General features: G+C 48.4%; 1 protein-coding gene across 6 annotated transcripts in view; it reads left to right on the top strand.

Moving 5' to 3' along the window:
* LRP4 (LDL receptor related protein 4) overlaps positions 1-24,922 on the top strand; it is a 565,328-nt gene that overhangs the window by 121,772 nt on the left and 418,634 nt on the right. For 4 of the 6 annotated variants that reach the window (XM_069623191.1, XM_069623193.1, XM_069623196.1 and 1 more), the window contains exons 3-7: positions 8,211-8,327; positions 10,910-11,023; positions 11,692-11,811; positions 13,027-13,155; positions 17,335-17,454. In XM_069623191.1, the coding sequence (XP_069479292.1) occupies positions 8,211-8,327; positions 10,910-11,023; positions 11,692-11,811; positions 13,027-13,155; positions 17,335-17,454 (600 nt within the window). The remainder of the gene's footprint in view (positions 1-8,210; positions 8,328-10,909; positions 11,024-11,691; positions 11,812-13,026; positions 13,156-17,334; positions 17,455-24,922) is intronic. The other 2 variants (XM_069623192.1, XM_069623194.1) reach the window with 1 other exon arrangement.

Here is a 24,922-nt window from a genome sequence, read left to right on the forward strand (position 1 = left end):
TTTCTGCCACTTTGTTGTCATTAGTCTGTTATTCAAAATGCCTTCGTTCAGCTAGCGGGCGGTCACAGAGCACTCTGGGGTCACAGTATTCAAGTGAACTCACCGGGTTTGGCTTGCGCATCCGCTCACTCCACGGCCGTCATGTACTCTGCTTCTTCTGCTGCTGGCAGACTGGAAAATGGTTTGTTCAATTTTCTTTGTCCGTGCTTTTCAGAATAGGAGCGTTTCTTGCTCAACAGGCTTTCAGGTGTTCGCCTGTCATCCGAGCCTGCCTGGTCTTGCGAGGGAAAGCGTTCCAACATCATGCTTCCCGCAGCACGATTTCTGCAAAACAGGATCCTCAGGGGCGAGCTTTTACACAAAATGCTTCCCGCTGCACAACCTTTGCAAACAAATTCCCTGAAGGAAGAGAGCCTTGCAGAACTGGCATCCATAAGGCTAACATCATCGGTTTCAGCGTCTCTGCTTTCCTTCAGCTGCAATGTTGATTTGGAGTCACGGAAAGCACTCCGCCTTCCACTACTGCTGCTACTTTGTATGGCCTGCACCTGAGGGGGCCCGTTATGCCTCCCAGTCTTCCTCGGGTGTGAGCCATAACCCCGGATTTGTTTCACTATATTTGTACCTGACTCGATTTGCCAAGCGATATATGCGTGCTAGCCATTTGGCTTTTGATATTGGATAAGGATATATACTTCTCAACGGGCATTCACCCTTTAAAGCCCAGTGTGACATTTTGTATTTACTGGTCATTTAAAATTCTTTTTTGCCTTGAAGACGACGCAAGTTTCGAAACACGTGTCGACTGTTCTTCATTCCATTAAAATACTGTACTCTAATTGTTGTCATGTAGTCTAATGGTGTTTAGCGCAATTCCATCCACATTCCACTAACCATAACCCTTAATGGTCTGCAACCTGCAGTGCAAAGCCTCTGCACCCCTCTTCTTCCTCCCAGTACTTTTGTCATTGTGCGACTTGAAGTCCACAATTCACTCATTTTCAAAGAATAATTGTTGCAAACTATGTTTCTATTCTTAAGCCCCCTTTTAAAATGAGTATTATAAGGTTTTACTGAATGGTTTTGCTCTCAAGGGAACCTATGACATTCTGAATCTGATATGGTAATATTCAAAGATTCATCTTCCATATTCCCTTGTTGAACATGGAAGCTTTTGCCTCTACACTTCTGCTTAACCATGGGGAAATGATTCCTACTCCATCCTCCTACCCTGGTTTTTCAACCTCTACTTGGCCCCTTTGGCCCACCTGATCTCTACCTTCTCTAACTTTCAGTGCTATGCAGATGACATTCAACTCTCCTTCAGGCTCCCCTCAGCCGCCTCCCCTCTCTTGCTCATTCCTAACTGTCTATTTGCGATTCAGGACTGGTGCGCCTTCAATGATCTCTGCCTTAATGCCAGTAAGATGGAGATCCTTCTGATTGGGACTCCTGCTCCCGCTTTCCCTCTCTCACCCTGGCCGCCCTCCTTGGGCCCCTCACCTACCTGTGAGGTAAAAAACCTTGGCGTCATTTTCGACTCCACTCTTCCCTTCTCTCTGCACATCTTGGATGTCGCCAAGAAGTCCCACTACCAGCTGCACCTCCTCAAAGGTACTCTTCTCTTTCTCACTTTCCCCATGAAGCTCACCAGAGCCCTGGTTCTCTCTAGGCTGGACTACATTAACAGCCTCTTTCTCAATCTTTCTTCCTCTGCTCTCCACCCTCTGCAACTAATCCAGAACAGTACTGCGAGACGTATTCTTGGCCTCAAGCCCAGGTACTGTATCTCTCCAGCTCTGATATCCCTCCACTGGCTCCTGGTGGCTGCAAGGATCAACTTCAAGACCCTTTGCATTGTCCACAAGGCTTTCTGGCGCCCGGCCTGCACTACATCTAACACTCTCTACCTAAACGCCTTCCTTATCGAGCCCTTTGCTCAGCTACCTCCAACTCTCTAAGGGTCAGACGCTTCCACAGGCAGAGAGTGGGGGGTCGTTCTCACTCCTATGCAGGTACCTCCCTCTGGAATGGCCTCCCTGCCACCTCAAACTTGAGCCGGACCAACTGAAGTTTCAGAAGCAGCTCAAACCTCTCCCTCCCCTACTGACCTACCTGTCTGCCTCACCAACTGGTTGCTTGGCCACCCTCAAGTCTCACTGGTTACCAGGCTCTCTCTTGATCAGTCACCCTGCACTGCCTCCGGGCTACCTCACACTTAGGGGCTGGAACTGTACCCTCTGCAGTCCCTTGCCTCCTTGCACTTACCCAGAGCCATGCTGCCCCTGTGCTGCACTTGCTCTGAGCACTGCTGCCCTGTTCCTGTCCCTGCCCTGGTACTTCTCCCCTGCCCCCTTCCCCTTGCACTTCTTGTTCTTGCACTTCTCCCCCATTTCTCTCCTTGCCCTTCTCGTTCTCGTACTTGCACGATCTGAATGACACAAGGCCTAGTAAGATCGTTTGTCTTGTCCTCCCTCTGTCTTCCCCCTCCTTGTGTTGTCGCGTCTAGAAACACTTGTGTACAGGTGCATTATACATGACTTCTCATATCATACTTCCAGTACAGGATTGATTAGAACTGTTTTTACCGCCATCAAAACAATTCACTCTGGGAAAGAAAGGTTTCTTCTTGCAACAGGCCATTACAGACTCCGGCATTACTAGCTGTTCCTCCTCGGAGGAAGAAAAATACAGCGTCCCTCCCAATGGAGTCCTCCTGTTCCCTTTGGGAACCTTCTCCCCCCCCCGGTGATCCTCTGGCTAAACCCACCCCCAGGGTCAGGATCAGTTAGTGGCTGCCTTCCCCTGGCCACCTGGGAGGAGACTTTGGGTAGGGATTTTGTGAGGACTCTGTAGGATTCATCACAGGACTCAAAGGCTTTCCTTGGCGTTCTCCAGCTCTTCTACGATAAACCAGTTGTAGCATTTCAGGGTCCCACTTTCCTTTCACAGGCTTGTTTGCTTCACTCAGGTGTTCCCACGTCCTTTGCACATCCCACTTTACAATGAAGCTCTGCTCTTTGTTCAGGTGACTTAGCTACGGCTGCTTGGCTCCTGCGGCCCTTAGGGAGTCTTCCCTCTTCTTCCTGTCAAGGCACTAATATGGTGAACCAGCATCTGCAGTCTTCCTTCACTGCCCCCCTGAGCCAGTTGGCTCTATGGTCTGCTTTGTAGCTCGGATGTCCCTCGGTCCGCACCGAGGGGAGAAAGCTTTCCCCGGGAGCGTCCCGGCTCTCCATGCTCATTGGGATTTTTAAATGTCCCGGCACCTATCACAGCTGTGCAAACACTAGACCGTGTGATGTGCTTCTCGGACTCATTGATCTTAATTACTCCATTCAGGCTCCTCGGCCCAGTATTTCTATGCACATGGGATTGACAGACAGTTCTTGGTTGCTTACTCATGGAGTGTTGAAAAATGATTTGGTGGATGTTTGAAGAGAACAATCACAGTAGGGCACGAGGGCTTGAGATATTGAGTGGACTTCACTATAAGGGAAAAGGGGATACCATGTCTCGTCCAATGATGTGAACTTCCCACCATGAGGGTTGCCTCCCCCATGTGATCCTCCCTCGCATAGCCGCCCCCAAGGTCAGGATCAGGGTCAGGTAGTGGCTGCCGTCCCCTGGCCACATGAGGAGAGGCCATCCCGGGGAAAGAAGTGATGACATAATCAGATTCATCACAGGGCCCAGAGGGACCCTCCACCAAGTTTAAGACTGTGTCTGTTTGCACCGCCGTGGTAGATACAGCCCTACTAACAGGTGGACCAAAAGTCCTTAACCTGGACATTGGAGCATCCTTTTCCAGTTACACAGCAGGATCTCTAATTTCCCAAGAATGTTGAGGTGTATTTGTGCCAATGAGTTGGCTGTTTTATTTTATTAGCCAGCAGAGATGTTACAAACAACACCAGCATTTTCTGGCAGAGTTATTGTGAGACTCTTCTTCTTGTTGAATATATTCGTGTTGAGGCCATTCCACAAAAGCTGTGGGCTGGATGGTCCACCTGCACTTCCAAAACTTAATTCCTTTTCAGAAAAGCTATCCGTAATGACCAGCTTCTTTTGCCCATTGGCAGATGTCGCTGTATTTGAAGACTTTTGATTAGCCAAACTGAGAGACTCCTGAATGGTTTACGGGGGGATTTCTTAATACTCTTCTCCCTAAACGTCTTCTGATATATTCACCTGAGGTTTAGAAGTATGTTTTCGTTTTTGCAGCGCTTTCCTACCCCCCTACAGGAGTATGATCTGCTTTCTGCTTGTTTACAATGGGGTTAATCATCTAGTCCCCTAATGTCTACAGCTGGGGCTGACCTTCCCGAAATAAGAATGATTTCTTCATGAGCAGTCAAAGACAGGGGGCTCTTAGCATTGACTTGCCCCAAACTCATTTGTTGCCCGGAGGCATTTTGCAGAATTGTGACAGCTTGTGAAAGACCGGATTTATTTGAGCACTGGTCCAAGTTCAACAAAGCTCTAAGTCTGCTGAATTTGAAGCGTTTTCTAGCGTACTCAGGATAGAATTTAAAATGATGTGCGTTCTGAACTCCACTTTACTACTGTCATAGAGCGAGACAAAAGTGGACAGAATGTCTTTTAAGGCAGCCAAAGCAGTTTGTGCGTTTGTGGAATTTTCTACTCTCGGAAAATGCTCAAGGGACAGTGATCGCTTTTTCCTCCCGGGTGTGGTATTGAAGCATAAAATGAGATTGATAAAATTCGTACCCAAGGCCATCTCCTGGGAAAATTGTGGCTGAATTATCCCCATCGCAGACTGGAAATTCCCCTGCATTTCCATGTTTTGCCAACATATCCTCATCCATAATGATTGGTAATAGTGAATTGCTTGCACTCTTTGAAGTGTCTGTTTTGCAGTGACATTAAAGAAGGCTGTAATTTTTATTTCTATCGTTTTGTGCAAGGAAAACCCATCGGCCTGTACCCTAGAAATCTTAATACCACTCGTGTCCTCACGGGGAGATAAAGGCAATGGGTAGATTACGTGCCATCACAAGTATTTCTTCCTCTATTGTTTTATGCGATGGATCGGACTAGCTTCTAAGGGCATACATTATTGTGGTACTTTAAGCCAGCTGCAGCAGCTAATTGGAATAGCGACAGATTTATTTTACAAAACCAGTAGACTGCTGGCCCCATTAAAAACTCTACTAAACCAAAAGTCAGTTTTGTGCCGCGGCCTTCAATCTTATAAACTTGAATCATTCAGTAGTTCAAATAATGTGTGCAATTACGCGTTGGACCCTCACCACTTTGATATCACAGGATCCAGCAATAATCCAGAGTTTTCCGGGCTCACAGATCTGCAGACTGCACGCACTGACGCGCAGATTCCATGTTATAAGTATTCATCTGGATGCGCAGTTGCAAGCTGAGCCACTAGAACTCCAGAAGAGGAAGATGAGTAGAACTCTGAGGCTCGAATGCTGCCTCTTAAGTGGGTAAATATTCGTTAGCCTCCAGTAAATCAGAGCCTTCTGCTGCAAAATGCACACACTTGAATGTACTTCAAGACTACTGGTATCTCACCTATATTGGAGAGGCACGAGGTGAGGAGGTCTAATGTTGCATCCTTGGAAACGGGGGACGTTGGTACCCTCAACAAACACACAGGACAGCTATGCTCCGGTGTCCCAAACCTTTGGTATAGACAAAATGCAAGATAAAAAAACACTTTGATATTAGTTGTTACATTTATACCTGAACAGTAGGAGCCCACCCAGGTGCAATATCTTTTGGGTGGGAGAGAATTAAATGACAAAGTACGACGCCCCATTCCCTGGTGTAAATGAGGCCTACATATAAGGGTGTCTCCATACGCCCAAAGGCTGAGTGGGATCCAGCGAAAATCAAGCCTATTGCCTTTGTATTGTATGCATGTCTTTCAACCCACAAGGACGTGGCCAACAATGGCCCTCTTAAAGCAGTGTTTGGCTCTTCTAAGAATCTGAATATACCACTCCTTCAGAAGGACATTCCCTGCGCTGCAGTTACTCCTTGCCCAAAAAAGGGTAGCAATATGAACCCCAAAAGTGTATATAACAGATAAAGTCAGAATTGCTGTGATGGGCACCGACTGCTGGCATTAAAAAAACGGCAAGACTGAGCAGGTTCCAAGGCATCTTGGGGGAGGGGGCTTAGGTAGAAGTTGGGGAGCATTAACCCCTTGTCTGGATAAAAATTGGCACTGCCCAAGTTAGTGATAGCCAACCATGTGCATGAGTTTTGCTGTATCTTGGATTTTGCTGCTGGGCAGAAGGATGCGCTGCCTAGACAACATTTGTCGGTAGATAGAAGGATGGATCCACATGCCACGGGAGGCAGGAGACGTTACTTATATGATGCATTTTGCACAAATGCTCTTTGTCAAGAATACATGTGCAGGTATATTTTTGGGTATGAAGGCCCTTTGGATAGACTGAGTGCATTTTCTGATATAATATGTATTCCTTCACCCAGGGGCTTCGTGCTACATGTCGCCTAGCAGGCACTTGAAAGACCTCATTGACGGTGATTCTACGCTCGACGGATGGAATATTGCCATCTCAAGTCTGAAAGAGCATGATCAGCACAGGGCTCTCTGTATTGATGGGTCTCAGTCTCTCATCCAACAGTCAGTAGTGGTCCCAGCCCAGCCTGACATGGGGAGAAAGTTATTGTTCATGCCCCATCCTGGCAAAAACAGGGCACGCTCAGATGGAGGGATAGTAGCAAGTCCAGTCGGAGAGTGGCAATGTGGGTGCTCTGTTAACCACACGGTGTATGCCCGTGTGTGACCTGTTCAGTCTGTGCTGGGCTTCACAGTGCCCAGGAGAGAGCAGAGAGTGAATGCCCTTTGCTCAGTCACTTTGCTGAATGGAACTGAGGGATTTGCCAGATATAGAGAAGGAAGTGTTGTACACACCTTAGGAGTAGATTTAATTCAGGATCAATAGTTCTAAAGTGGTTACAAAAGAGTGGGTGCAGATGAGGTAACTCAACCTTGGCGTGAGGTTGGAAATCTAACTGGAACTGAAAAGTATCCAAATGTATTGGATACGCCAATCCCCTGCACACCTTAGTGCTGAAAAATCAGCCAAAATTTAGTTACAAATGCCAAATGTACAGTTTCTTAATGTTAGTCTCTCAGTAGTATAATAAGTCAATTTCACGAATTGAGGGCATGGAAGGTCACAACCTGAGTTTTATGCAATTGTCATGTAAGGTATTGGAGAGCAGTGTTTTTTACTGTGATGGTTTTGGACACAATGTTGTCTGCCTTTTATGGTTTCATGTGTCATAGGCTGCCGATAAGTCTGGTGATAGAAGTACTATAGTTGTGAGGTTTTGGTTGCGTGTCTGTCTGATCCTCCTTAATCTGAGTAAATGCTTCCATCTGTGGATGGTTCTGTTGAATTTCTTTGTTGCGCGTCGCGGTGGAAGTAGAATGGTGATCAATCGTTGTTTTCTCATGAGATGGATGGGGGCCGTGGGTGGTCCAATGATATCAGTAAGAGCATGAGGTGGGGGTTGTTGGAGGGTGCTGTGTTAGATGGCTCTGTTTCATCTATGTGGGACATGGGGACATGGTGTGGTGGTTGGGGTGTGGTTGGCTCTGTGTGGTCTCTGTAGGATGTGGATCAGGTGGAGAGATGTGTTTGTGTGCTTTATCTGTCATACCACAGACAGTTTGTAAATGGTTCCAATGGTAGCTTTACTTGTATGAACAGTTCTTTGTGATTACAGAGAATACATAACAAAGAATGCATTTTCAGCGAAAACAATAACAGCGAAAACATATTGAATTATTATTATTATTCTTTTTTGGGGGGTGCCCCCCCCAACCCCGTTTTCTTTATGTGCTTAAACCAACCCCAACATTTTTACCCACTTACCTCACATCTATTCTAAAAAATGTTCGATGTTTTTTTCTCTGTTTTTGTTTCTCTGTTATAGCATTCTCTGTAATTGTATTCTCTATTGTCACTGGCTACCATGTAAACAGTGTTTTTATGGGCACCCTACGACACTGTGTTTCTGTACTCAAAGGAGGCTGTTGTTTGTGTGATCTGAGTTGTCTCATAGGTTTGGCGGTATGCATTGTTTCATGGGGTGTGGTTTTCTGTGGTGCCCCTTGATATGAGTGGTATTTGGTGTTGTATGAGGGAGCTGAGAGGGCAATTTAACGTTTCATTTTTTTCTTTCAGTGCTCCCCACCTGTTCTCCTCATGACTTCCACTGCGACAACGGGAAATGCATCCGGCGCTCGTGGGTCTGTGATGGGGACAATGACTGCGGGGATGACTCCGACGAGCAGGACTGTCGTAAGTGCAATCCGTTTGCGGCGTCCCGGGATGGACACGTGAGAGGGGAGTGCGGGAAAGACGGGGGTCTGCAGAGAGGAGACTTTGTACAATGATGTTACACATTCTTCTGTGAGAGGGAGGACAGGTGGGTGATGGGAAATGAGCCGGCACTTCCACCAATGTCAGGCTTCAGTAGCCGTACGTGAGGCGAGAACAATGGCTTCTTGAAGTCACCCAGGCTCAATATTGGGTAGCTGTGCAGGCACAATACTTCCCTGCAGAAGTAATGTGCATCAAAAGGAATACAGTTATTCAAACAGACAGGAAAAAATGGTGGCATAGTAGACATCCATTCAGAAGTAAGAATAATGTGTCCAGCAAATGGACATGACGGTTACAGTGACCCATCCATCCTTAGTATACAAGCTGGGCGAAGCATTAAAGTATTTTAGAAAGGGAAATTAAATATGATCAAAAAAGGTTGCACTTTTGAGAGAGCCCAATTTCGATTGGCGCGAGCGAGCCACTCGGGTCGCTCTTTCCCGCACTATATACCTTGGTTGCTGGCTCCCTGTGTGTCAGGACACTGGATGGTTTCAAGGGCTACTCTTTGGGAATTAAAAGTTAACAGAACCGGACAAACTCTGGCAGGAGCCCTGTCGCAATATGCTGAATTGGACGCTCTGATTGGCTCCTCCCACTTAAGGGATATATTATATATTTGGCTGTTTTGGTGACATTTTCTTCAGCTGTCAACAGAATGCTCGGATCTTTGCAGGTTGAAACATTCCACACTTTCCCACACAGAACCTTCAGTGTGTAGAGGTTCCTGAAAAAGACTCTCCCGGCTGCGTCTCTTGATCCTTTTTTTTTTTTTGGCTTATAGTTGAGCTCCTGATGGAGGACAGATTTGGTGCATTCTGCCCAGTTACTACTGGCAGCCGTTCGAATTGAGGCTCTGGTTATCTTTCAAATTCTTCTCCAAAGTTGTCGAGCCATTATCATTCTTGGACACTAGGGTGCTTCTGGGCAATTTGGCCACTGCAGTTCACGTAGGGCGTCCCTAAGCCAGCAACCTAGAGGGCGTGGTCTTGAAGTGAAGAACATTTCTACGTGCGCGCGAGGAACCTAGTGCGAGAGAATGTTGCCAATGGTTTCATACTTATTTGAAGAGAACCACTGCAAGAAATCATACACTGCTGATATGGGGCAGTCAACTTGCTCACCCGCCTGGCAGAGCAGGCAGTACCGCAGCAGTGCAATCAATGTGATTTACCCATATGTACCCTTTAGGTTCAGAGTTTGTTATCTGGAGAAGGCTGGCCCTTACGATCCACATTCCAACAATGCATAACTGGAGAAGGCCTGCCCATGCCTCCAGCAGAGGTGCATTTACGACTTTGGTTCCACCAGATGGATTCCTCAGCTCTTGAGCAGAGACGGATTGTGTGGTAGAAACATCTCGGAGACTGTCTACCCAAACCTGGGCACCTACTGGGAAATTAGGAAGTTGAGATGGCTGCATACCTTTTCAAATCCTAGAGTCAACCGGTGGGAGTTTGAGTTACCCTGTGCCCAGAAACAATGTAGGAATGAGGTACAGGATAACTCACTTTCTGACTTGGGTAAAGAGTTAGAAGAGCTTTCTGCTGCACAGCTTCCAACCAGACACGGCGATGGGAAATGTGATGCCCACCATTGGTGACTGTTGTCTTCAGATCGTTACCATGCCTGGCAGGGGGCAAATCCCAGTAGACACACCTCTGTGGGATGCTATGTTAATATGCTTTTAAATTGCGCCAAATCACCACTGTAGTAGTATAGAAGCACCTAGGCTTGTTAGTGGAGTGGCGCAGGCTACCACCGCCAGGGGTATCAAGACCATGGTCTGCTGGAAGGAAGAAAACAAGCGAGGGGAGGATAAGAGGATGGGGAAGCTGGAAATACGATCACAGGGAGGGGCAGATGCAGCGGGGCAAGAAGCATTTGTGATGGCGTGGGTGCAAATGCCCACAATTTGAAATGTAAAGAAAAGCATCTGAAAATTCCATACCAAACCACTCGATTGCAGGAAAATGCACAGCATGTCAATCTTTATCAGATTACAAGTTGCTAAATGAGTATTAATGGACTTCTTTCCTTGGAAACACATACTGCCACTTGTTCAGCACAGTAGAGGAGTAATGGGAGGGAAATGGCTATGCCAGTTCTGTTCCATGGGAACAACAGGACGTTGAGTGCTGAAGGAATGTAACGCCCCTTTACTCTGCACCCCAGCCTTCCTCCTCCCCAATGCATAAGTGTCCATGCGGCTTCCCACTGACTAGCTTCTACTAACTCTACAAGTATTTACAGACTATTCCACTGCCATTGACAGTGCGCCCCTCTACCTCCCACGGCCATCCTCATCGTTGGCGTTGACTGCCTCCTCCCCGGCATAGCCTACAGTCCTGGGGTATTAACGGTCCCACACCTAAGGGATCCCACTGCACAATTTCAACCCAACAACTGTTTCTGAGCCCCTCCCTTCATCCTGGGCCAGGCTCATTTCTTCTGCTGCCCCCTTGGTGCTCTAATGTTCTGCTTCTCCCTTTCCCTAGCACCTCGCGAGTGTGAGGAGGATGAGTTCCCATGCCAGAATGGATACTGCATCCGCAGCCTGTGGCACTGCGATGGGGACAACGATTGTGGTGACAACAGCGATGAGCAGTGTGGTAAGGGAGGACATGGGGAGAGGTGACAGGTGCTGGGGGTGCTTGGTGTCGTGGGGATGGTATGGGGAGAGGAAACCGGGTTTGGACTTAGTGACAGCAATGGTGCACGGGGGTCAAAGGTCCTAACGAGGCACACGGCAGAAAGGTGTTGGGGCCGCATGGTGTGAGGTTCAAAGAAGCATAGCAGGAAGAGGGGCCACTGGAGGGGGTGGGGACACAATGGGCACGGCCTGTGTATCACCCACTGTTCGATCGTGTTGGTAGCACGGGAGCCCACTTTGATGCTGATGGTTGCCCACCATCCACGGCTTTTGACCACTCAAGACAAAGATTCCCATGACAGATTTTGTCACCGTGAATGGTGACGCGCGCAGGAACTGAGAATGGTGGCTAGAAGCGCCTGCCCTGAAGTTGGGGATGTGGACCCCAAGCGAGACATGTCTGCAATGTTGTTGCAGGGTTTGGGGTGTTTCTTGGTAGCAGGAGTTCAACGCTTTAATGTGATGACCAGTCGGGGAACACATAATGGAATGTTTAGCTCTTTTCTGAGTCGCTGCACCTGACCTCGCCCACTGCCTGCCTGCAGTCTCCCTGGTCTGTCTTGGCGCCTCTCATGATCCGCCTGTCCCCGCTTTATGCCCATCTGTCCTCTCTTTCCCTCCCTTAAGCAGATATGAGGAAGTGTTCAGAGAAGGAATTCCAGTGCAGTGATGGGAGCTGCATCGCCGAACACTGGTCTTGTGACGGAGACACCGACTGCAAGGATGGCTCAGACGAGGAAAACTGCCGTGAGTGTCCAAAGGGGGAGCTACACTGTTAGCCATTTGGGGACCTCTGGGGTGCAGGGTTCTTAATGGTTTCTGAAAGATGCTGAAGACAGAATGTTATGTCACAATCTCTTCTGGCCAAGTAGATGGTAAAGTAAAACACTGCTGCATTGGTTTATCTTCGGGCGCCTCCCCTGGTTGGCCCGTTGAAGCTGAGCAAGTCCATAACCTCACTGCGACACAGATGTTGTTGATGTGGCCCTGATAGACCCTGGTTTGGTATGTAAATAAATTGCTGTCTGTAAATAAATCACTCTCTCACTCAGTGTAGAAACAATTCAACCATTTAGTAAATCACCCTCATTTTTTGAATACATTCCCTTTGAAAAGGAAAGGGGGCTTGAGAGCAGTGTTTGGAGACTGCAAGAGCTCTGCCTTGGCTAGCACTGTGTTTATGTTAGAACTCTCTCCCTGGAAAGCTACTTGTTATGTAGGGGCATAGTGCAAGGCTCTCAATGTTCCAACAAGAGAAAGGGAAACCATAAGGAAGGTTGGATCCATAGTTGTCATCAGTCAGAAACCTTTAGGGTGTAATAGATGAGAGGAAGCGGTTTCCCATATTGCACTTCATGGGAGTTTCCAATTGTACCATAGATGCAGAGGGAGAGGGATAATTGTGGAACACCTAGCATGGTCTAGGGAGAACCTGAATCCCACCACAGGTGCTTTGCTGAAAAGCATGAAGTGGAAGGTGGCAGAAAATACACACAGCATTTATGCTGCCATTATAGACATGTCTTGTTCACTGTTACCTTATTTTAGTGCTGGGCTTAGTTTTTACTTTAGTCCGTTTTATATAGTTGAGCTGCCCCACGACTACAACTTTGAATACGCAATTAATGGAGCAATTAAAGCCCTGGACTCGGGCGTGGTGTCATCGGTGACATGGAGTCACCTGGTAGCCACACCTACTAATCCTCATTCACGGTCCATTAGCAGTCATAACAGCACACAAATGTTTATTCCTGCACATCCATGGGGCTCCACCCCTTACTTGTGTGCACTAAGCCGCAACCAGACAAAATATCCCTTCACCCCTATGCTCTTGATTTTTCCATCCGTCCCATCAATGGTCAGGCTTGCAGGGCTGTTCAGAGTCCATCCAGGCACTACCCTCAGTGTCCAGTCTCAATGAGGCAGTTCTTCCACTGACCACTCTGTTCCTCTTCTTTCCAGCCTCTGATGTTCCAGCAACGACATGTACTCTGGAGGAGTTTCAGTGTGCGTATGGTCGCTGCATCCTGGATATTTACCATTGTGACGGCGACGACGACTGCGGCGACTGGTCCGACGAGTCCGACTGCTGTGAGTCATGTGGGATTGATCGTTCGATTTACTCCGGGGGGTGGGGGATGGGATAAATTGGCTAATGTGTCTGCACCACAACCACCAGGATGTGGCTGCTGGGGCAATAGGATGCAAGCACTGCACTTAGGTAGTTCTCTGACATGAAGTATAATATGGGCTGCCATGAGTCCCGGCAAAGTTGTTTGAGACTGCTTTGTCTGTCACGAGAATGACAAACCTAGCCAAAGAATGTTTATACACCAGCATGGGTCTGGCATGGATTCACATGTTCATAAATATACGCTGTCGTCAGGCCGGGAATCCTCGGTAAAAGAAAAAGCTGTTTCACTTTCACTTACAAACTGTCTTTCTCATATAAACCAATCACTGGGCTCTGGGTCATACTGCCCCCAGCCCATGATCGCCTTCCCCCTAAAAGATTCCCCTGGCAGCCATCTTTAGATTTGGTAGCACGTAAAGTGGCAGTATGACCAAGAAGAGCCGCAGAGGGGCAGGAGGGAGGGTTTGCATGTGAATCCATGCCAGACCCATGCTGGAGAACAACAATTACAGGTAAGTAACTTGTTCCTTCACCAGCATGGAGTCTGGCATGGATTCACATGCTCATGAATAAAGAGTAATTGGTAAGTAACGTGTTCCTTCCCGTGTGGTTTTGAATTTTTTCTGAATAAATCTACACTAAGGGTGGTCACAGCAGGTTGTGGCATGCATACTTCCTATATTATCGTGCTACTCATATTCTACCACTCATATTGGGTTTCGAACAGACTTTAAACATATGTATAAATATGGGTATTGGCTGAGGGTGTATGCCTTTTAATCAGATGGTGATGTCATCTCTTGGCTTTGACAGAACCATCAGATTCTTTGTCGAGCCCTTAAGAGCAGCTCACATATTCTTCCAGGAATGGTGAGCTGTAACCACCCATCAACCTCACTCGCCCCATCGCTTCAACAGCTCAGGAAAGAGTTGAGATTTTCCTCTTTAAGGAGTGGTTCCTCTCCAACACCTCACTCTGCACACCCTCCACTCTGCAACCTACATGAGAGTCTGGGATCTGCTCCCCACTGTTTCCCTCCTGGTTGCTGTGTCACTGCTTCCCTCACTGTGTTCTTCCCCCTATGATTGTAAAGCCTTCCATTGGTTCCCGAAACCTTTTCACCTGGTTTCTTCAGAAAGTGGCTTAATGAAGGCACTTTGCCCATCCTCCCGTCACCCGTATTGTGTTAAATACCGTTACCCCCTTTTGTCGTAGTTTGAGGTCAGCTATATGACCATCTTCATATATATCCACCAGATGCACAGTGTTTTGTTGTAGTGGCAAAGTGGGTTTTTGCTCAGGAGGAAGACCTGCTTCTTTGATTCTGGAAATCTGGCCTGTCCTAGTCCGGACTCACCCTACTCTAGAGTTGCAGGGCTCTGGGTGCTCGCACTGCCAAAAGAGTATTCTCAGAAAAGGAAAGGATGACAAAAATATTCTGACATTCTCAGTTTCCTAAAATGTATTGAGTTAGACCCCCTGTATTTTTTTCATTTCGGTGTGTCCTCTACCTCACATGCTCACTGTTGCTCTGCGGAGTTGAGGAGATGTGCTGTCCATTTCCTCAACCTCTATGGGGTGGGGGTGGGAGAACAGCACCTGGCATGAGTCTCCCCAGTTTATTTGGGCCATGGCTGTTTGTGAAACCACATTATTCCCTCCCACAGTCAGTGAAGGATTTGGGCTTCAACAAGACGGGACTGTGCTCTGGCAAAAAGCATCTTGCAGGAGCGCCTTTTTATGTAGACCTAATGCCCACAAGTTCAGGAAACTCTATCCCCCTGACTGCTGAGAGTCTCCTGAAAGGTGTGCGTTTGGAGTCTCAATGCGTGACGACTTTACAAACTACATCTGAAAGTAGTCCTTTGGTCACCAGCACAGCTCAAACTCAACCAATGGAACAATCCAAATCTGTGTATATGGCTCATGCTTTGCACACATTTTTACTGTCAGTGTGATTGTTCTGACAGATGAAATGAACACCATACCCAGTATGCATTGCATGCTCAGAAGGGATGCACATTTTAATTATGGTCACAGACATGTTTGATAAATTGGTGTTCATTCTTATGGTCCCAAAGTGCACTTTGTTTTTATGCAATGCAGCCAGCATCCTGCATTCAGTGCACCCACATTTTTAAACACCTAGCTCTGCCCCGACCACACAATTGACAATGCCTCACCACCCTTGACTGCTTTTGCCTCATCACTGCACAAAGGAGAGAGAGGGGAGGTAGTCTTCCCCCCCGCACCCCCTTTCTAGAGTACATTTTGTCAATTTCCTGCACTGGTCACAGTGTGATGTTGCAGTGGCCCTTGGCCACAGTTGCCAGAAATGTTACTGGACCAAGTTTGTCGAAAATGTTTCCTGGCCAGGGCTGTCTTTGATGTAGCCAGGGCTGTGTACTGTCCCGGCCTGCCACTTCGCTGCCCCTGCATAGCTTTTGGCCGCAGCCTTTTCTTTGGTGGCCTTTAGGGGCCTAAGGTAGTGTGTAAGGTTCCAGCGTCCCCTATCACTTGGTGGCCTGTAGGGGCCTAAGGTAGTGTGTGAGGTTCCAGCGTCCCCTATCACTCTGGGCAGTTACTGTGTGTGATGTCAGTCACCATGTCCCCTGGCTACCCTCCTACGAGATCCGTATCCCCCGTCTGTGACATCAGTGTCTTCCATCTCCCTATGATGTCTGTGTCCTCTGGATCTGAACTGTGTGGGTTGTCTCAGTGCCACCCCACCTTGATAGGGTTGGGAAATTAAGGAGGGGTGGTTAGTCCTTCTTGGCGTAGGCATTAGCTTCAGCCTGGGCAGTACTTTGGCAGGGTGTGATGGGGGAATGAATGAAAGCATTTATAGGCACTCCTCCTCTCCTCTTCCGCTCATTCCTGACTGTCTATCCACGATTCAGGAATGGTGTGCCTCCAACAATATCTGTCTTAATGCCAGTAAGACCGAGATCCTTCTCATTGGGACCCCTGCTCCCTCACTCTGGCCACCCTCCATGGGCCCTGTACCTGTGCCTTCCTGCGAGACAAAAAACTGTGGTGTCATCTTCGACTCCTCCCTCTCCTTCTCCCCTCACATCATGGACCTCTCTAAGAAGTCCCACTACCAGCTGCACCTCCTCAAAGGTATTCTTCCATTTCTCACTTTCCCCCAGAAGCTCACTGTCTCCAGAGCCCTGGTTATCCCCATGCTGGACTACTGCAACAACCTCTTTCTCAATCTGCCGGTCTCTACTCTGTGCCCTCTGCAACTAATCCATACCAGGACTGCCAGATGTATCGTTGGCCTCAAGCCCAGGGACCGTATCTCTCCAGCTCTGAAATCTCTCCACTGGCTCCCAGTGGTTGTAAGGATCAAGTTCAAGACCTCTGCATTGTCCACAAGACTGTCTGGGGCCGGGGACCACAATACATCCAACTCTCTCTTCCTAAGCACTTTCCTTCTTGAGCCCTGCGCTCATCCACCTCCAACTCTTTGAAGGTCAGACATTTCTCCAGGCAGAGAGTGGAGTGTAGATCTCTCTCCTCAGCTGCTGACTCCCTCTGAAACAGCCCTCCTGCCTCTCCCAGACTTGAGCAGGAACACCTCAGGTTCCGGAAGCAACTCAAGACCTTCCTTTTCTCTCTCTCTCTCTCCCCTGCTGATGTTCTTGTCTGCTGCAGTAACTGGCTACCTGGCCTCTCTCTGAACCTTGCAGGTACCAGGCTCCTTCACGACCAGTAGCCCTGTGCATTGCCGCCGGGCCTACAGCGTACTAGGTACTGTATCTGCAACCCTACAGTCCCCTGCATCCTTGCACTTACCTAGAGCCGGCCACACCCGGCAGCATTTACTTGAGTTTTGCTTATTGCTCTCTCCCCTTCCCTCGCCCTGGCACATCTCCTCTCCCTTTCCCTGGCACTCGCACGATTTGAATGACACGAAGCCTAGAAAGATTGTTTGTTTTGTCCCCCTGTGTCCTCCCCTTCCTTGTCTTGCCACGCCTAGACTTGTGTACAGGTGCTTTATTAATGACATATCATATATGGGGTTTCAGGTCCCGTATTTCCAAAGGATATCTTTGGAGCCAGGCTCTGGTCCTCCTTGCCTCCTTCTTCTCCAGTGTGATTTTAAAATCTGCTCTTCTTTACCCTCCAGCCTCTCACCAGCCTTGTCGAGCCGGAGAGTTTATGTGTAACAGCGGATTGTGCATCAACGCGGGCTGGCGCTGCGATGGCGATTCTGACTGCGATGACCAATCTGATGAGAAGAACTGCAGTAAGTATTTCCTTCTTTCCCCACAATCTCACCGAACAGAGGCAGCAGAGAGCCCAAAGACTTTAAGTGAACGGTGGGCTTTTGATATTCACTATTGGATTATGTGTGGGGTTTCAGCTCTACTAATTGGAATCTACCATTTTGAGAATTGCCAGTGACCCTTTCAGCTATTTAAGGTAACAATGTTTAGCATTCGGGTACTTATAGGTTTGCGTTTCTCATAAGAAGTATGGGGCTGCAGGTCCCAGCGTGCAAAGTGCCTTTGGTGAGAAAGACAGGGCTGGTTCAAGGTGACGCCCATGAAACTGGGCTAGTTGCCAGCTCAACAACAATCAGGGAATCTGGTTTTGTGGGCAAAAGGGAGATTATATCCTAGAGTGTTACATACAGCAACAGTTATATCACACAGCAACACTTTCTGGGACCATATTCAAATGCAATTTAGAAACCTACGTTAAATCTTTACAATAAATGTGTACCCCCTAGGCTTTCCTAGGCAGAAGAACACCCTGTCCATGGTTGGTGTCGCTGTCTCTAGGAAGGGGGTGGTGCAACGCCTATCTAATAGGGACAGGAAGAGATTCTACCCCTGTTTCTACAATGTTTTTGTTTCCAATCCAGATAAACTGTTAAAAACGGTTGAACCCAATCTACTCATCCCTCCATGGACGTTCTCTGGAGGTATTTTCTGTTTATCTATATAGGGTATCTAACCCATGCCATGGCCATCCTAATTAAATATCAAAGGCTCCATGGATCTGCCGTGTCCATTGTCAGTTCTGTGGTGGCAGCGCATAGTTAATTGAAGCAGAGTTAACTGAAGCAGGCCTGTGAGAAGCCTGGTAGCAGAGATGACAAAGGAGACAGGAAACCCAAAACCTTTTTGATCTGCATCTTTGTCAACCTGAAGACAGCTCCTGCCCCTTAGTATCAAGGGCAGTGAAATGTCATGTCTGGTACATGTGTTTACAGTAGGCAGCCCAATTAAGAACGTAGAAGTATGTGATTTGGTGGAGACAGAAAGTCTGTTCTCGCCACAACTTCAAGGGAGACCTGCTCTTTGAACAGGAACCACAGAGAGCTCAATTAACCAGAGAGACCCTTTGATCCACAACAGACCAGAAGATGGGTGGGACTTTGTAGCACATGTTTTCACCCCTTTACTGTTGCAAAGCACTCTGGTTATAACCTCATGCATAACAGAAGATTGTTGGTGGTGACCCAGGATTGGTTCATTAAGGTAGGCTTAGCCTGCACCAATCACTGGGGCCCATTCGGCTTTAAAAGAGGGCTGAGCCCCTCTCTTAGCAGATCATCTGAGGACTTTGCAAGGAGTAACCAAGGGAATTCATTTGGATCCTGGCTGAAGATCCAGTCTGCCTTACAGCTTCCACCAGTGAAAGAAGGCCAGGAAATTCAAGAGGGAAGCAAGACCCCTCACCTAAACATCTCCCAGGGAACAGAGGGAAGATACTGAATCCAGAGGACCCACCAAGCAGCTCCAGAACCGGTACCCAGCCAGCACACAGCGTGCCCTTCTAGGCTCTGCAAACAAGATTCCTAGGGGGGGTTGGAAGTGCCAGAGAGTCTCTGAACTAAACCAAGGACATGGCCGTTGCCTGCAAAACTCGCCTCAACTTTGGGCCTTCTGCCTTAAAGGACGTCAAAAGCCCAGCGAAGAAGCTAGGAGTGCACCGACGGGCATCAACCAGCGTCCATTTTTAAGGACATTTTCGAGCCAGCCAAGCCCCTCAACCTGCAACCGACTGCACCACTGACTGTTGGCACTCTGCAGTCGCTCACACCATCCGAGACATCTCGACCAGTACTTTAGACCCGCCAACCAGCACTGATACAATGATTCCCGACCCCAAACTGCCGTGTAGGCCAGCCTGCAGCTGTCCATCCAGTCTCTATCGCCGAACTGCCTGCCGCTTGATACCCACAGCTGTCTCCCGTCTTGAACTCTGTTGCAGAAGCTGCAATGCGCGGCGAAACCGACTCGGCTCTGTGGAGCGCTAAGAAGTTCTACAAGCACAAGGTACATTGTGGTTCTGTCCCCCCTGGTCCTTCCCTGAAGGCCCCTAGTTACATGTTATGACCCATTGGTCCCTTTGTACTAAAACCAAGTCCATGACTATTGAGATTACTTTACCAACTACCCTCCTGTCTGTATCCAGAGTGCATCCCTTTTCCTTCTTGAAACTGTCTGTCCTCTGCATTCCTTTACAGGGTGGGTTGTATTTTGTAGTGTTAGAACTGTCTATTGAATAATAATAAAGTCGATATTTTTATACAACCTTGACTGGACTGTCCCTTTTATCATTGGATAATAATTGTATTTTTGCTGAGTTGATAATACCCAATGATCTACGACCTTGCAGAGATAAGCCTGCCGTTCCGTCCACGTTGCTAAAATTGGACAAGGAGGTTTATAATTTACTTGTGTTTCCAATCTGTTCGGATGTCATCTGCTGTACTAGAGGTGTGGGACTGATTGATGGTTTAAAAACCGATATTCATCCCTGGACCACTGGTGCCCCGGAAGTTGATTTGTCACATGCTCACAAGCTATCTGCCCATTCAACACTGGCTAATTGGTGTTAAAAGGTTCCAAACAGCTGCCTCTGAGCTTTGACAGGGGAGTGCTGATAAAAGCAACGTGGGCCTCAAAGTCATTGTTGGCTCCAGTCATATTCGGATTTCTTTCTAAGTTACAAGGTTGGCTTACCGAGTTACCGTCATTCTTTGCGATTTCGCTACAGTAGGAACCGCACTATAGCTTGGTGGACTGTGCACCCTGTGAGAAACCTGAGGGTATTCTCCCAAGTAGACCTTGAGAATCCCTTATTCAGGTGGCCAGGGAAGGGCTGGCGCTCTCAGATTCCAACCCTGGGGGTGGACGAGCGAGCAGATGTCATCGGTGCACAGGGGCCTCCTGCATTGATAGCACAGGCAGAGAGGCGTGCTGGCTACTGTGGTACTGTCCTTGACTCCAGAGGCAAGACCAGCCAACAGGTTCAACACAGCCAATGAGTCGGAGGAAGCTGATGGCAAACCGACGTGTTCATTTTGTATTTATTTGTTTATACTGCACCGTAAATCCGCAGGCATCTGGGCGCCAACATAAAGACGTTGAAAACAGTGCAATACTTGTCACGGGACAAACATTTACACATGTAAGCTGTCATGGGGGCATCAGTCGGGCTATACTGAGTTTATTTGAATACATGAGTTTTAAGTTTCTTTCTGAAAATTGTGTAGGAGGGTTCCAATCTTAACTGTATTGAGCCCAAGGTTGCAAGTGGCAACATTAGATGAACGCAGGAACCTGAAACAAAGAACTTGTGTGTGTTTGAACTTTTGTGAAAGCCCAGAGAAGGGCCAGCTGCCTAGTGGTCAGACGCTGTAGGAGTGCCCAGTCAAAGGACTCTCGCTGGCCCCTTTTTGTTGAAAACTGCACGTACTAGATGCCTCAGGAAAAGGCAATGTCAGATGTCAGCGTGGTCCTACAAAGGTCATGTCAAATCCTTTGTACAATCGAAAGTCTCTGACCCATGACGAAAGAAAGCTAGGGGAAGGGAACCCCGCTTTCTGATAAGATTGTGAACTGTGAAATAAGGCAAGTATGAACCCGACGGATGGGATGCCGAAAGGAAGATGGGAGAAGGGAACCTGCGCGTTCTGATGAAATTGAGCAAATCATGAACTGTGTGAAAGACGGCTATGTGAACCCAACGGAGGGATGCCAAGGGGAAAGCTACCGAGATTGAATCCCACACTGAGATAAAGTAAAGTAAACTATATATTGGGCAAACCTGAACCCAAAAGAGAGATGCCTGCGAGTTGGGGGGAAGAGTAATACACCCGGGAACATTGTATCGACAGGAGTGAAGCCAGTTGACGGTTGTCCACAGTGGTGTCTGTTTAAAAAGACATTAAAGCTCCTTAATATTACGAACTGTATTGGAAAGGCCATAGTGAACCCAAGAGAGAGAGGCCCACTTTAGAAACAGGATCCGAGCCCAGCTGAGGGAGATCCTAGGGGCGAAGAGCAATCGCCCAGCTGCAAGATCACTGAAGGAACTTTAGTTTGTTTTTTGTTTTAAACCAGCAGCCCTTCTTTGTCAAGAGACTTTGAGGAAAGAGGCTTAGCCCCTGAAGGTTCTGGCATTGTTGAACTGGAATTGTGAGCCTCATGCTGGAGAGGCCCAGGAGTGTGCTGTGCTCACAAGTTCCGCCTTGTCCTTGCTTGAAACGTGGGGAGGGGAGACCCCAGCCACACCATCCGGATTTATCATTTTGTGAACACTTCTTTCTTTTCTGGTGAGCATTATCCCACACTCTTTTAGTAACTTAGTTGTAATGATTGGCAATATTTTCTTTTTTTTTTAGTATAGGCGCTTTGACGATATTAGGTCTGCTTTATTATTATTTGATGGTCGTAGCTTGCTCCCATCTTAGACTTAGGTTCAGAGTAGGCGTTTTTCTCGCCCCTGCATACAGTTCAATAAACACCCTTGAACTGTGATCACTTGTGTCTGTCTTTACTGTTGTCACCATGAGTTCCTTACAACCCACCGAGAGTCCTGTAGGCTACCGGTTGGAAACCTGGCAGAGCCGACTCGGTTCGCGATCCATTTGAGTTCAGCAAAACGAGTACCACATTGTATTGGGTAATAATAACCTCTTTTTTTTTAGGTAGAATTCCCACAAATTCTAGGGGGTTGTACGGGGTTTCCCTTCGATTATTCCTGACTCTGACACAAATTGGTGGCTGTGGCACAGCAGTCGGACTCCACCATCATTTTGGGAGAATGGTGGTACTAAAGTAAAGCTTGGACACGCATAAACGCACAATGATAGAAGGTGCTCACAATGTATACTGAAATGATACTCCTTACAGAAAGCTGTGCAGAAAGGGCATATCTACAATCTAGGTATGGCATATTAAACACTGTGTCCGTCTCTAAAAGACACACCCTGCGGCCTAAACTGTAGGCCATGTGATTTCACGGGAAAGTCAGATATTCAGATACTTTCATACATGCACGTGTACAAGTTTGTCGATTGGAATGAACAGGACACAGTGAACAGGCAAGTGCCGGCTATTGGAAAAAGCCCAGTATCTCGGGGAAGCTGCAGAAGTGGCAACCTTCGAGCTGGCGACAGAGGGTCTCCACCAGAGCAGTGCCCCGGCTCTGGTGTGATGGCCAGAGGCCCTCTGGCTGATGAGGCCACAGACACTGCCAGAACGCCCCTGCCATAGATTGGCAGTCTAAATAGCCCACCTGCTCCTGCGCGGAAAGGGCCCACAGTTCGAGGGGGCATCGGTGAGTTATTACGTTGGGCTTGCTGCAAGCCACGGTTTCTGGTGCAAGGACTTTGCACAGAGCCAATTGTGCCCGTGACGCGGAGGCAGCCGCTTCACTTTGGGGGTGCCGGAGAACCGCAGCAAGTTGCACCAGTACTGACACTTCGGGACTGGCCGGCCGATGACCGTAGGGCAGGACACAGGAGGTTTCTTGGAAGCACACCGGCCAAGGTCCAGTCTTAAGGAGTTCCGTGATGGAGCAAGCATTTTTGAACAGCAAACGCACTGTTGGAGTTCCAGCAGAGCAGCAGGCGCGCCCATATCTAGTGGAGTACAGGTGCACCAGCGACTGGGGGGAGCACGCACAAGAAGCTCAAGAGGAGGCTCCAGCTGTCCCTGCTGGATCGGGGGAGCGAGAGCTTGAAACAGGGTCCCTCTAAACAGAGAGAGGCGTAGCTTCACGTTCAGGAAGAGCAGGTGCCAGCAACAGGGGATTTAAGAGAAGAGGTGTGAGGAGGGGAGCAGAACATTTATTGGCACTCTCTCAAATAACGAGATGGAAGATATTCAAGCAACAGCCCCACTATTGGGGGCCACTATAATGACTGGCTGGCACACCCGTTTAGGAATTTCCAAGGACCGGAAAATGGCAGAGCTTCGCCTCTGAATTCCTATACAGGAGATCACTCTCTAACACGCTTCTTTAGATTCGCATGCTGTGAATTATCCTGCCATCTAGTGGTTGGGCTTGGGGATTGCATCTGTTTTTGTGTCAAAGTCCAAGCATCCGTTGTTTGCACATAGAGAGGCCCCTCGGAGCGCACACGCACGTTATGGCGAAACCATGTCAACCTCAAATCTTCGCTGGGGCATTGTGGACATAAGAAAGGAGCATATAAAAATGTTTTTGTCAACAGCGTTGATCAGATGCTTTGTTTTAGATAACATCTCATACATTCTTAATCTGTTCTTGGCCAAAGCGGTGGGCGGTAGCAGGATAATCAGAGCCCTCTCAGCAGTGTGACTCTTGCAGCATGACTTTTTCAGCATGGCTCGCTCAGCTGCTTGGATACCGCGTCATGGCTGACTCTCCTTGGTTCTAAGCTTCATGGCTCCCGCGTCATATGGCTCACTCGCCTTGGTTCTGACCTCCATGGCTATCCCTCAGCCCAGTTCTCTCGGCAAGAGAGCTCTAACATCAACACGAGCCACATTGCTCCGTTATCATGGCTCGCTCTACTGCATGGCTGACTCGCCTTGGCTCTGAGCAGCATGGCTATCGAGCAGCCTAGTTCTCTTGGTAGCATCGCCCTGACATAACTGGTGTCTCAGCAATAGAGCTCTCATCAGCATGTCTCTCCCGTCAGCATGTCTCTCCCGTCAGCATGTCTCTCCCGTCAGCATGTCTCTCTCGTCAGCATGTCTCTCTCGTCAGCATGTCTCTCCCGTCAGCAAGCCTCTCTCGTCAGCAAGCCTCACATCAGCAAGCTGCTCAAATCAGCATGGCTCTCGTCAGCATGGCTCTATCATCAGCATGGCTCTCGTCAGCAAGCCTCTCTCGTCAGCAAGCCGCTCAAATCAGCATGGCTCTCTCGTCAGCATGGCTCTCTCGTCAGCAAGCCGCTCAAATCAGCATGGCTCTCTCGTCAGCAAGCCGCTCAAATCAGCATGGCTCTCTCGTCAGCATGGCTCTCTCGTCAGCAAGCGGCTCAAATCAGCATGGCTCTCTCGTCAGCAAGCCGCTCAAATCAGCATGGCTCTCTCGTCAGCATGGCTCTCTCGTCAGCAAGCGGCTCAAATCAGCATGGCTCTCTCGTCAGCATGGCTCTCTCGTCAGCATGGCTCTCTCGTCAGCATGGCTCTCTCGTCAGCAAGCCGCTCAAATCAGCATGGCTCTCTCGTCAGCATGGCTCTCTCGTCAGCAAGCGGCTCAAATCAGCATGGCTCTCTCGTCAGCATGGCTCTCTCGTCAGCATGGCTCTCTCGTCAGCATGGCTCTCGTTGAAGCATGGTTCTTGCATCATGGTACTTGCATCATGGACCTTGCAGGAGTGTTCTGTCAGCACCAGGCTTCTCACAGTATCCTCTATGAAGAGGTCTCTTGTCACAGCATCCTCTCTGAGGGGCTATCACAGCATGGCTCCTGCCTCGGCC

This window comes from Ambystoma mexicanum, chromosome 11, assembly GCF_040938575.1.
Source record: "Ambystoma mexicanum isolate Mex_15411 chromosome 11, UKY_AmexF1_1, whole genome shotgun sequence".
Classification (NCBI taxonomy): domain Eukaryota; kingdom Metazoa; phylum Chordata; class Amphibia; order Caudata; family Ambystomatidae; genus Ambystoma; species Ambystoma mexicanum.